General features: G+C 41.1%; 1 protein-coding gene across 1 annotated transcript; it reads right to left on the bottom strand.

Annotated features, from left to right (window-relative positions):
- Positions 1-7862: 7862 nt before the first annotated feature.
- Positions 7863-11511, bottom strand: slc35g2a (solute carrier family 35 member G2a). The gene is made up of 2 exons (XM_079818649.1): positions 11289-11511; positions 7863-10014 (listed from the first exon to the last, which is right to left on the bottom strand). The coding sequence occupies exon 2, from the start codon at positions 9982-9984 to the stop codon at positions 8737-8739; it is 1248 nt and encodes a 415-aa protein (XP_079674775.1). The 5' UTR covers positions 9985-10014; positions 11289-11511; the 3' UTR covers positions 7863-8736.
- Between the last annotated feature and the right edge of the window lie 2503 nt (positions 11512-14014).

Raw genomic sequence — 14014 nt, 5'->3', positions numbered from 1 at the left:
CAGTGAGAGGAGCAGGAGCAGTGAGAGATGCAGTGAGAGGAGCAGGAGCAGTGAGAGGAGCAGGCCCAGTGAGAGATGCATGTACAGTGAGAGGAGCAGGAGCAGTGAGAGATGCATTTACAGTGAGAGGAGCAGGAGCAGTGAGAGATGCAGTGAGAGGAGCAGGAGCAGTGAGAGGAGCAGGGCCAGTGAGAGGTGCATGTACAGTGAGAGGAGCAGGAGCAGTGAGAGGAGCAGGAGCAGTGAGAGATGCATGTACAGTGAGAGGAGCAGGAGCAGTGAGAGATGCAGTAAGAGGTGCAGGAGCAGTGAGAGGAGCAGGGCCAGTGAGAGATGCAGTGAGAGGAGCAGGAGCAGTAAGAGGTGCAGGAGCAGTGAGAGGAGCAGGGCCAGTGAGAGATGCAGTGAGAGGAGCAGGAGCAGTAAGAGGTGCAGGAGCAGTGAGAGGAGCAGGGCCAGTGAGAGGTGCATGTACAGTGAGAGGAGCAGGAGCAGTGAGAGGAGCAGGGCCAGTGAGAGATGCAGTGAGAGGAGCAGGAGCAGTAAGAGGTGCAGGAGCAGTGAGAGATGCAGTGAGAGGAGCAGGAGCAGTGAGAGGTGCAGGAGCAGTGAGAGATGCAGTGAGAGGAGCAGGAGCAGTGAGAGGAGCAGGAGCAGTGAGAGGAGCAGGAGCAGTGAGAGATGCAGTGAGAGGAGCAGGAGCAGTGAGAGGTGCAGGAGCAGTGAGAGATGCAGTGAGAGGAGCAGGAGCAGTGAGAGGAGCAGGAGCAGTGAGAGATGCAGTGAGAGGAGCAGGAGCAGTGAGAGGAGCAGGAGCAGTGAGAGATGCAGTGAGAGGAGCAGGAGCAGTGAGAGGAGCAGGAGCAGTGAGAGGAGCAGGAGCAGTGAGAGATGCAGTGAGAGGAGCAGGAGCAGTGAGAGGAGCAGGAGCAGTGAGAGATGCAGTGAGAGGAGCAGGAGCAGTGAGAGGAGCAGGAGCAGTGAGAGATGCAGTGAGAGGAGCAGTAGCAGTAAGAGGTGCAGGAGCAGTGAGAGGAGCAGGAGCAGTGAGAGATGCAGTGAGAGGAGCAGGAGCAGTGAGAGATGCAGTGAGAGGAGCAGGAGCAGTGAGAGGAGCAGGAGCAGTGAGAGATGCAGTGAGAGGAGCAGGAGCAGTGAGAGGAGCAGGAGCAGTGAGAGATGCAGTGAGAGGAGCAGGAGCAGTGAGAGGAGCAGGAGCAGTGAGAGATGCAGTGAGAGGAGCAGGAGCAGTGAGAGGAGCAGGAGCAGTGAGAGATGCAGTGAGAGGAGCAGTAGCAGTGAGAGGAGCAGGAGCAGTGAGAGGAGCAGGAGCAGTGAGAGATGCAGTGAGAGGAGCAGGAGCAGTGAGAGGTGCAGGAGCAGTGAGAGATGCAGTGAGAGGAGCAGGAGCAGTGAGAGGAGCAGGAGCAGTGAGAGATGCAGTGAGAGGAGCAGGAGCAGTGAGAGGTGCAGGAGCAGTGAGAGATGCAGTGAGAGGAGCAGGAGCAGTGAGAGGAGCAGGAGCAGTGAGAGATGCAGTGAGAGGAGCAGGAGCAGTGAGAGGAGCAGGAGCAGTGAGAGATGCAGTGAGAGGAGCAGGAGCAGTGAGAGGAGCAGGAGCAGTGAGAGATGCAGTGAGAGGAGCAGGAGCAGTGAGAGGAGCAGGAGCAGTGAGAGATGCAGTGAGAGGAGCAGGAGCAGTGAGAGGAGCAGGAGCAGTGAGAGATGCAGTGAGAGGAGCAGTAGCAGTAAGAGGTGCAGGAGCAGTGAGAGGAGCAGGGCCAGGGAGAAGAGCAGGCCTAAGGAGAGGGCAAGGTAGAGGTGCAAGAATGCGTGGTGGTGGCATTCCAAGGGCTGCAAGAACAGTAGTCAGTGAGGAAATTTGTGACACTATCATTGACCATGTAATCAACCACGGTTTTTGACTAAGAGAGGCTGATGAAAGAGTGCAGCCCAATTTGAGGCGGTCAACGGTTGCCTCCATTATACGCATCTTTCAACAAACCAACAGATAAGTATTGCATTTTACATGGATTGTTTCTATTCTCACTTGACATGTCAATAAGGTTATACAGTAATGCATATGTCGATTTTTTTTGTCCCTCTAAAGAATGCAAACCCGAAAAAAAGTCTTTAACCCTCTTGGGGAAGAGGAAAGCTCCTCAATGATTATCAAGAGCTTGCCATTGTAGAAATGGTTGTTGCAAATAATGCAATAAAACTGCATGAATTTCAAACTAGAATTGTGGAGGACCATAAGATATTTGACAATATCGATAGCATCAGCCTCACAATCATTATGTGGACCCCATCCCCCCATGTGTTTCATGGATATTTTGTTCACTGTAAGCAATACTGTAAAACTTTTTCTGTTCTATCATACCGTGTTTCTACTGTACCTCCTGTAGTAAACAGTAAAGGGAAAAAAATGATTTGCTTTTTACTGGAATGCTTTTGAATGTGAACATTTCTGTACATGTGGACATACAGTTCCCAACCAAGACATTTTGTGTAAAAACGGTGGATTGCATGTTTTACATGCAAATACCTGTAAAATTGAAACATAAAAGTCTATGCAGTTTTTGTAATGTCAACAATAGCCAGTATTTTGAAACCTGGTGTACTTTGATTGACTGCATGTACCTTCTGAAGTGAAAACAAGTGTTATTCTTTGACAGAATAATTTCATTTTGAGTCAGATTTCCAGTGTTTTGGTAAAGTTAGTGTGTGCAGAGAAAGATGTGTTCTATTTTGAAATGAAGAGTTAGTATATATTTAACAAAATGTGTTTTTGATAAGAAAATTATCCATTTGGCCAATTGTGTTTTGTAGGTGTGAGTCTGTGTAAAGAGTTTAGAAAAAATATCTGAAGTATAGGTAAGCGCTTGTTAGCGATCGAAAAAAACTGTAATTGCCACAATGGTCAAAGCCATGCATTTCAACTTCCAGTTGTCTGTTGTAATTAATCATTAGCTAACGATTTGCAAAGATATCATTATGTTATGACTTTACTTGTTGAGGCACATGACTACTAACTAATTGTTAAGTAATATGTCATTGTGGTTATGGCTTTTGAATTACAGTTTTTACAATCGCTATGACAATTTTTCCAACACTTTTAACAAATTTCCTAAACTCTTAACGCACCACCACACCTACCACACACAATTGGCAAAACGGTTAATTGCATGTTCAAAATCACACATTTTAAACTAAACTCTAACACTTATTTTCTAAATAAAATAACACTAACACAATACACTAACACATGTTCTCCTCCAACAGAAACATTTAGTCAATCATAGCACAATGTTATAAAAACACTAACACTAGATGGAATTACAGAAACTGCATTATTTTTTTGTGTCAGGTCTGCACTTATACAATAGACTGTATATTTTATTGATCATAGATTGTGTGTCGTTTGAAGACTCTCCACATTTGTGTTTTGTTGGGTTTAGTAAATGCATGCATTTTGTTTCTTTTGCTGCAGAAATTCTACAAAAAAATGAATAACCCATCTCAGAGTAGTTTTATAGAATGCCCTTCAGTTTTATTTCATTATCAGCAATCGTCATGTTGACAACAGCAAGTTCCTTTTCTTCATTTAGCAGCTTTCCTCTGCCCCCTGAGGGAGGTAGATGTTGAACCCTTAGAGGGACAAAATACAGTTACATATTAGAGACCAGAGGTATAGTCACTGAAATACATGGTAAAAGTATTTACACTTTGCAGTAGGAGAAGCCCTTATACAATATCCTACCTGTTGGTTTCTGGGAAAAAATCTGGAAAATGGATGCCACTGTGTCCCTGCTGAGATTTGGCTGTACTCGTTCACCAGCCCCTCTGATAGCCTGTGGTTTATGACATGGTCTATGATAGTAGGTCTTATTTCATCAGTTACCCTAATTCTGGCCCGTCTTTGAATGTCACCATGCATTCACCCTCCTCAATCTCTACCTTGCCCTTGTCCAGGCATTCCTCTCCCTTGCTCTTGTCCCATTCCTCTCCCTTGTCCTGGTTCTCGTCTTCCTCTCCCTCATAAAGACATTTTTCTTACTTTCTTTATGTTGCTCTATATTCCTTTTCCACACAAGATCAGCCCAAAGATGTCCTCTTTTACTGTATACCATATGGCATGAGATTGAAAGAACATCAACACCTGAGCAATTCCTAGATGGGAATCAGCTGTGATTTGTATATTTGCATAACTTCACTCAGCTGTTTCTCAGTAACAATGGAATAAAATACAGGGGATATATTTGTATTTCAATTCTCAATATAGACAGCTGTTCACTTTTACTTTAGTCTATAAGGTTAGGGTTTAGGACATGGTGTTATCTGTTCTGACATACAGTGTTGGTAAATTTGGCAGTGAAAATCCATTGTTTTGGTCTTGGTTGAGCTTGTGTGTATAAGAAGTTCAAGCATTTAAAATTTGTGTTAACTTTATGCATTTTGTGTAAAAGCAACAATAAATGTGTTAATTGTATAGCCTACACAGACAGATGTTGTGCTAAATGCGTTAAGAGTTTGGGAAATTTGTTAAAAGTATTGAAAAAATTGTCATAGCGATTGTAAAAAACTGTAATTTTGAATTAGTTAATAGTCATGTGCCTCAACAAGTAAAGTCATAACATAATGATACCTTTGCAAATCGTTAGCTAATGACTAATTAAAGCATACAACTGAAAGTTGATATTCATGGCTTCAACCACTGTGGTAATTAACATATGAATTTACACTATTAGTTAAAATAATATGTTATTAGGGAATTAATACAATATGACATTTAACTGATAACAATTTAATGATTACTTAATTATTAATCATATAGAATGTTCATTAGTTGCAGATGCAGCAATCATTAATAAAATGGTTTAGTTCTTCATGAGTCACACATTAACTCATGATTATCTGTGCAGTAGTTAAGCATGAATTAATGCATATTAGTGCAGGAGTTTTCAAACTTTATGATGCCAAGGACCTCCAAATATGATGAACTTTTATGAAGGACCCCCTTCCTAAAATCCATCTGTTCTTATGTACGAAAAAAACATTTAAACTGTTAGATAAATAGTAAGTGTGACATTATAAATACAACATATTGTTTCCCAACTTAAATTAGCTATTCATGTTGGATGTATAAACCTGAAGAAGAGCCTTTTCAATTAAAATAATTTTGTATAAGCAACTTTCACAATAAATGTATAGGTAGTGTGTTGTCTTACAACCCCAGTGAGCAAAATAAAGGGGACTATAGTGAGAAAAACTCACTAAAGATACAAAGCAAACATACACAATTCTGGAATGTTTACGGCAAGAAAGGAAACATTTAGAAATGAAACAGTTAGAATAATCAGTAGACTTTATCCATTTTGTCTTTTTATTCTCTTAAATTTTTTGGGGATCCCTTAGACCCATTCTGGAGGACCTCTGGTTTTTGTGTTTAGAATCAGGCAACTCTTAAGAATTAAAAGTCCATCTGTGAGTGATATTGTGAGAAGAAATCCACCAAGCAAGAGACCACATCTGCAACGTATGATGCCTATGAGCAAACAACTTTTGACATTCAGAGAGCTAAACTCCAGCACAAGCTCTGGTTTCAGTGAGCCAGCAGACTGCCATTCTTTGAAGCAGAAGTAAGAACACTGATTGTCATCCTTGATCCAGACTTGTTTATTTCTCAGGAGAGGCAATAAATGCTTTCTGATGTTATGGGATGAAATTCAGGCCTGTGTTGATGATAACAGCACAGCCACAAATCTAAGCCTACACATTTCAATGTGCTGACATTATTTGAATGTGTTTGCTTAGACAATATGGGTGATGTCATACAATCCACAGATAAAACTAGGCCTACATGTATAAATGTGTATGACATTAGATGTTTTTTTTTCTTTCTAATTTTGTACTGCCACTATATTGCTTCATTAATTGAAATCTTTTTCAATTGAAATGTAATCAATCAAATGTAATTCAATTAAAAATATACATTTGCTTTATTTATTTCAATTTATGTATGCATTTTATCATTTTTAAATCTATTAAAATATAAATTCACTACTTTCATCCTTTTTTATGTTATTATTTGGTCCATTCCTCCCACCTTGTGGACACTGTGAAGAATTCCTAGAAAACGTTCAAAACAAGGACCAACAGTTGTGCTTGAACTTTTGCTTTCTTTTTACTGCTTAACAAAAAGTGATAGATTCTCATAAAATGCACAATGAAATCAATACATGCTTTTATTAAAGAGAAAACAAATAGTTGAAAATATTTCGGTTTGAAACAGTACACTGTTGGCTCTTGTTTTTAAAGACACAATTGGGACATTCTCAGATTTGAGTGACATTACTCTTGTTTCTGGGGGGGGGGAAATTGTTGTAAATGATTATTATATGAACAATCCTGTGTTTGCATGGATCATGCATTGTTTTTTTCGTCCGCAGGAAATGAGTGTTTTAAACCCAGACACGCTTGCCTTTTTGATGTTACGTAATTGGGATCTGCTAGACAGACTATGAAACCTTTGGGCTTTAACCTCAAATATGAGAATGCTAACTCCTTGCCAAAACATATAGCCTAACAGTTTTTCCCAAATTGTTTACTCACTAAATTTGAACTTAAAACAATCACCAAAACCTGAAATGCACCAATTCCCTTAACCAAGTCTGCAAAATTGCTTTACGCTCAGTTTTCACTTCTATATCACACTGTTTGCAAAACACTACACTCAGATCTCTACATTCAAACAACATCCAAAATCTTTTTAGTTCCTTTGGAATGTAAAACTAATCACAATGCCTATCTCTTTAAACCAATTGGCAACACACTTTCTTCACTGGTGTAACAGCAGTTGCTGAATTGTTAATTTAGAAATCAGTACTTTGGTGCAATAAAAAGATGCTTTCCTATTTTGGAAGAAATTGGAGCTAGTGGTGATGGAGGAGCCAGATCATTCCAGCCAAGCAGAGGGTTGGACCAGAGCAGGTCAGGTATGTTGTGATCTGGGACAACATGAACTTCCACCAGACTGCTCTGGTCTACAACCGACCACCCAGAGTTCTGTTCCTCCTAACATATTCATCATTCCTAAACCCGGAGACTTTTTTATTCTGGCATGGTGATGTGTAAGTGTATGACTGCCATACTTTTGCACGTATACGTCTTCTCAAGACACTGAAGAGTGCATGTGGTGAGGTTGTTGCGCAGGCTTTTGGCGGCTGGATCCGTCACTCCAGAATTTTCTTTCCCTACTGTTTAGCCAGGAACATCTCTTAAAGATGAGGTACTTTGGCCAGACCAAAATGGAGGATGCTGCAGATTTTCATTTTTTCTTATATTTTGCATGTTTTATGTGTATGTTTATACCTTTGAAAAAAAATGAGCCACTTAAATGTTTTACTTTTGTACAGAAAACACATATCTTACTGAATGTTTTACTTTGTTTTCTTCTAGGTATGAAGAGTGTTCAAAATACTTTAGAAATACTGTTAAAGTAAAGTTTTTGCTACTGTATTGCATTTGTGTGTTTTTACATATAATTACTTAGGTTGTAACAATCATTTACAACCAGCTGTTGAACACATCAGTGTGTTATTGGTTGGTACACATATCTCTTCATAGTGTGTGTGTGTGTGTGTGTGTGTGTGTGTGTGTGTGTGTGTGTGTGTGTGTGTGTGTACGTACACTCTGACTGTGTGTGTATGTTTTTCTATCCCGGTGGGGATATGCACCTGAATGCACTGACTCAAGGGGACTTGTGTCACCGTGGAGACCTAAATTAATGACCCCATGAGGAAACAAGCTTATACATTGTACAGAGTTATTTTTGAAAATTTAAAAATGCAGAAAGCTTTCTGTGATAGGTTTATTTTTCTAGGTTTAGAGGTATAGGATTAGTGTAGGGGGATAGACAGTTTGATATACAGTTTGTATAGTATAAACACCATTATGTCTATGGAGAGTCCCCACAAAGGATAGTGTGTATGTGTGATTGAGGTTGGAAAAACCAAACATTTTGGAAAGGGATAAAACTGTATTGAATGCAGCGTTTGCTTTTGCTAGAGATCTGTAGAGTTTTGCATTTTGTGTTTGTGGTTTTGAGTTTTGGTAAAATGGGGAAAGATTCAGTAAACGTGTGTAAACAATTGGGAAAAACTGTATTACAATACATTGGTTAAAACGTTTCTGAGTAAACTAGAGTGAATAAATGCATGACTCCAACAGTGTTTCAATATCCCCCCTTAAATTTATGACATCCTATGCCAACAGAAAAGCTCTGGCTGACACCAGCCTGAATTACTGTGGCCCAAAACAGATTTGATTCACTCCGTTAAATTTAGGCTGTGCCAAAAAGTGTTGCTCCATTTCTTAGGGTCATACAACCACTAAATGCCAATAGGGGGCACTCTTGGCCAAGTCAATTTGGAAGTCCATGTTTATGAAAGTATCCCATGTTCTCATTGCAGCTCCTCTGCACAGACATTTATTTGGATGCACATAACCAAACTTGACATGATAATTACTTCATAATGGACAATAAAAATCAATAACCTCTTTGAGCTTCACATAATACAGCAGTCAAAGACAACTTCACAATGGCACTTCATCAACAGACGCGAACTTCACATAGATTTTTTCACAATGACCTCAATCACATGTGGGTAGCATTAATTCAAGGCCTGAAAAACTCCACAAAAATATTTATAAAACAATAACTTTGTAATGGATTCACTTTATTGGTGAATCCAGGATCTCTTCATACTCCTGTCTTTTGCTCTTGCCCACCCAGTAAAGCTTTACGGCCGTCAGCACAACAACACTGATGATGATGATGACGCCCCCGATGATGTCATACACTGAAGGAACCATGTGGAGCACAATCAGCTGCAGAAGCATTGCCACAACAATTTCCATATGCTGCACGGTGCTAACCAGTGCGGGATGGAACTTGTTGAGGGCATAATATACCCCCAGGAACGCCACGGTGGAGCAGACGCAGATGCCGATTAGATATCCCCACGTCTCTCCGTCCAGTGGAATGATGGGCTCCTGCAGGATGAACATAGTTGACACTCCCCACAGCGTTCCGGTCCAGCCGAAGGTGAAAAGCGCTGTCCACATGCTCACCCTCTCTTTGATGGCACGGTATATGATCATGGACAAGGCCGCCATTAAGCCCGCCATCACCGTCATGGTGTAGCCGAAAGCCTCCTTCCAGAAATCCAGAGATCTGTGCTCACCTACGATGTTGGGAATCATGACCAAGCAGAGGCCGAGGACGCTACTGACAACCGTCACCACGTCTGTCATGCCCAGTCGCTCATCGATGAGCAAAAATGCCAGTACGGCGCTGAAGACTGTCGTGGTGGCTCTCCACATGATGGTGCCGTTGCTAGGCGGCACGATGGCAAAGGAGGTATACGCACATGTGATGGAGATGACATTGCACACGCCATATAAGAAAAGACGCAGTCTGTAGCCTTGGGGCCCGAAGGGAGGCTCCTGGTAATAAAACACCACCGCGATGGACAACACCTGGATGACCGAGCGGATGAAGAGAAGCTCCAGCGATGGCACCCTAGAGCGGTCGGCAGCCAGGCGTGTAATGAGAGCCACGCAGCCGTGGGCCAGGGCCGCCCCGAACAGAGCGGCCCATGTCATCCGTGAGGCGAACACGGACGCCTCCCCGAAGCTCTGCAGCTGACCTCCGACCCCTTTGTCTTTTTGGTCCCCAGGCGGTTTGGACCAACTGTCAAGCGCGTTGAAAAAAGTCCTGCCCGACTTGCTGTCAGTAAGGCTCTTTCTGTCTGAGGTCTCTTCAACAAATGAGCCAAAGTCTTCGAAAGATGGGGCGTCGTCATAGCCCTCGTCTCCAGGCTGGGGGAAATGAGTGGCGTATTTGACCGTCACTGTGTTCGGGTGGATTTTGACTCGCTTCTTTGAGCCAAGCAGATGCTTTGTTGGTGAATCCTCCATTTTCTTACAGTACCAGCTGTAGTCTAGCTCCTGAATGTAAAGAGAAAAAAATGTATGCAAATTAAATACTTTATAATTAAAACTTAAGACAAGCTGTTTTTAAATGGACAGAAATTGCACAAAGACGGATCGATTATCACTATGAGTTTGCCACAGCATGAAATCTAAGGCAAATTCTTTCTTTACAAAAACTGAGAAGTTCATATGATATGCTTTTGAATTTTACATGCAGGTAAAATGTTGTGAGAAATTAATACTATTTAAAATAACTGCTTCCTTTCAATTTGAATATATTTTAAACAGTAATTTATTGCTATGACAAAGCTGAATTTTCAGCATCATTACTCCAGTCTTCAGTGTCACATGATCCTTCAGAAATCATTCTAACATGCTGATTTGCTGCTCAAGAAACATTTCTGATTATTATCAGTGTTGAAAACAGTTGCGCTTATTAATACTTTTTGTGGAAACTGGGGATACATTTTATAGGATTCTTTAATGAATAGAAAAATCAAAATAAGATATATTAATATCTTTTAAAAAAAAGAATAACAACGATAGTGTTTATTTCAATATATGTGCAACCTATTTCTCTATATTTCTCTACCTGTGATTTTGCATGGTGGTGTCATAAGCCTAGTTCATTACCATCGTAGATTAGATTTTATGCTGTTTTTCATTTGGCAAGTTTACACATATATTCTAAATGTTAAATGTAAAAGTATACAGTTTATTAGTAATAATGTTGGTCAAAACAATGGTGTGATATTCTTTGTACATTACTATTTTGCTTTAGCCTACATTTCTTCTGTTTCATGATTGGTTTAGGCTACTTTTTACGTTTGCTTTCCCACATGAACAATAGAAACTAAGTTTTTGATGTCAATTCTTCAGGGTATGCACGATCCATAAACCTACCCTAAGAAATATTCTCTGAGTAAAAAAGTGGGACAACTAGCCCCGTTATGCCAAGCTATTTTGAGGACATGGTCAATAATGACGCCTGCTTCGATGATGTCACATCGGATGAAGCTGTCGTATGTGAGTGACATTTAGCAGAGATGAACCGATTGCACTCCTGATACTGATTTTATGAATGGAGCAGAAGGGACGCTGTGTCTACTACACAGCATTGAATGTATTCACGCTCCTCCTGTTATTCATACCTAACATACACGATAACTTACCTTCAATGCCTGATATACCTTTTATATGAATCAATGTGCCCATTTATAAGCAGGTGAGTCTGATATCTCTATTTCAAACCACCTGCGCAATGACAAAGAAAAACGGCGAAATCTTACCTGTCCTCTCAGATGCCTCTCGCAATTGAAGCTGATCCGCGAATTAACGTATTCAATCCAGTGATCATTGTTGTGTTTTTGAGGCAATATGTTTATTTTCCCCCCATGTCTTTTTGTATGGAAACGTTTATAGATTTGTCTAAATGAATAACAGCAGGTCACCCGCCTCCAGTCAGCTCGCAGTAGGTCTCACAGTGGCAGGATGCTTGTTACTGGATTCTGGGATCTCAGTCGAGCTGCATGCATGGAATATGATGAGGAGCATTTGCTCTAAGCGTGCGTCATCATTCAGGAGGAGCGTGTCATTGACGCAGTACAACTTCACCTAACAGCATTTGTCACTCTTGATTAGACTGAGACGAATATCATTTATACATTACAGCTATTTTATTAAAGTAATTTCAGACTTCAGAGCAAGGTGAGTAAAAGTGGCTGGCACTTACCATGAGCTAATATCGGCCATTAATCAACGAGTAGGCCTATCAAAACCTTTTTTTCAAGGTTTTTCTTCACATGTAGGCTATTATACAGTGGGGAGAACAAGTATTTGATTCACTGCCGTTTTTGCAGGTTTTCCTACTTACAAAGCATGTAGAGGTCTGTCATTTTGATCATAGGAACACTTTAACTGTGAGAGACGGATCTAAAATCCAGAAAATCACATTGGATGATTTTTAAATAATGAATTTGCATTTTATTGCACGACATAAGTATTTGATCACCTACCAACCAGTAAGAATTCTGGCTCTCACAGACATATTAGTTTTTCTTTAAGAAGCCCTCCTGTTCTCCACTCATTACCTGTATTAACTGCACCTTTTTGAACTCGCTACCTGTATAAAAGACACCTGTCCACACACTCAATCAAACAAAGAGACTCCAACCTCTCCACAATGGCCAAGACCAGAGAGCTGTGTAAGGACATCAGGGATAAAATTGTAGACCTGCACAAGGCTGGGATGGGCTACAGGACAATAGGCAAGCAGCTTGGTGAGAAGGTAACAACTGTTGGCGCAATTATTAGAAAATGGAAGAAGTTCAAGATGAAGATCTCACCTCGTGGGGCATCAATGATCATGAGGAAGGTGAGGGATCAGCCCAGAACTACACGGCAGGACCTGGTCAATGACCTGAAGAGAGCTGGGACCACAGTCTTAAAGAAAACCCTTAGTAACACACTACGCCGTCATGGGTTAAAATCCTGCAGCGCACGCAAGGTCCCCCTGCTCAAGCCAGCGCATGTCCAGCCCCGTCTGAAGTTTGCCAATGACCATCTGGATGATCCAGAGGAGGAATGGGAGAAGGTCATGTGGTCTGATGAGAAAAAAATAGAGCTTTTTGGTCTAAACTCCACTCGCCGTGTTTGGAGGAAGAAGAAGGATGAGTACAACCCCAAGAACACCATCCCAACAGTGAAGCATGGAGGTGGAAACATCATTCTTTGGGGATGCTTTTCTGCAAAAGGAACAGGACGACTACACCGTATTGAGGGGAGGATGGATGGGGCGATGTATCGCAAGATCTTGGCCAACAACCTCCTTCCCTCAGTAAGAGCATTGAAGATGGGTCGTCGCTGGGTCTTCCAGCATGACAACGACCCGAAACACACAGCCAGGGCAAGGAGTGGCTCCATAAGAAGCATCTCAAGGTCCTGGAGTGGCCTAGCCAGTCTCCAGACCTGAACACAATAGAAAACCTTTGGAGGGAGCTGAAAGTCCGTATTGCCCAGCGACAGCTCCGAAACCTGAAGGATCTGGAGAAGGTCTATATGGTGGAGTGGGCAAAATCCCTGCTGCAGTGTGTGCAAACCTGATCAAGAACTACAGGAAACATATGATCTATGTAATGGCAAACAAAGGTTTCTGTACCAAATATTAAGTTCTGCTTTTCTGATACTTATGTCATGCAATAAAATGCAAATTAAAAATCATACAATGTGATTTTATGGATTTTTGTTTTAGATTCCGTCACTCACAGTTGAAGAGTAAAAATTACAGACTTCTACATGCTTTGTAAGTGGGCAAACCTTCAAAATCGGCAGTGTATCAAATACTTGTTCTCCCCACTGTATTTAAACATGTTAAACAGGTCAAAAGCCAAATTAGTGGATTTGTTCAAAAACTCATCAAGCATTTAGTTTAGTCAATGTTTATGTCAGGAGAGTCATAGTGGGTGAATTACTAATTAAATTTACAATCCCGGGGTGCATTTCCCATAAGCATTGTTAGCCAACTATGGTCACAAATTCTGTCATAAATAATCAATACAGAACAAGTCTGTGTTTCCCGAAACCATAGTTCCAACGAACATTCGCAAACAGCATCGCAAAGTTGTGTGGTTGGATCGACAGCTCTCGACCTGTGGTTATGCATTTCTTGTTTGCATAACATGTGGACTTAATAAATCCTTACCTTTGAGCAAAATAAGCAAGCTGACATTCAGTACAATCTATATCTTTTATTTAGAAAACATTCAAATGTCATTTACGTGCTCTAGTATGAGCTTATGTTTGAATCTGGAAATAATGCAAAATAACTGAGAAAAATGAGAATTACTCCTCAGATGCCATGTCCGTAATTTATAGCAAAAAAATCTAGCATGAGTTTGATCTCAATTAAACAAATTCACTAAAAGAAGTCATTACTCCACTACCTGCATGACATCATTAACCAACGTGGTTGAACAGCAAATTTGCAACAATACGGCTTCGGGAAACAGTCATGACT

The sequence above is a fragment of the Gobio gobio genome (assembly GCF_949357685.1).
Source record: "Gobio gobio genome assembly, chromosome: 6".
Classification (NCBI taxonomy): Eukaryota; Metazoa; Chordata; class Actinopteri; order Cypriniformes; family Gobionidae; genus Gobio; species Gobio gobio.
This window is presented reverse-complemented; position numbering and strand designations above follow the sequence as displayed.

What these genes read in the sequence shown, in the direction of transcription:
- slc35g2a (XM_079818649.1), bottom strand. Translation starts at nt 9,984, where the DNA reads ATGGAGGATTCACCAACAAAGCATCTGCTTGGCTCAAAGAAGCGAGTC.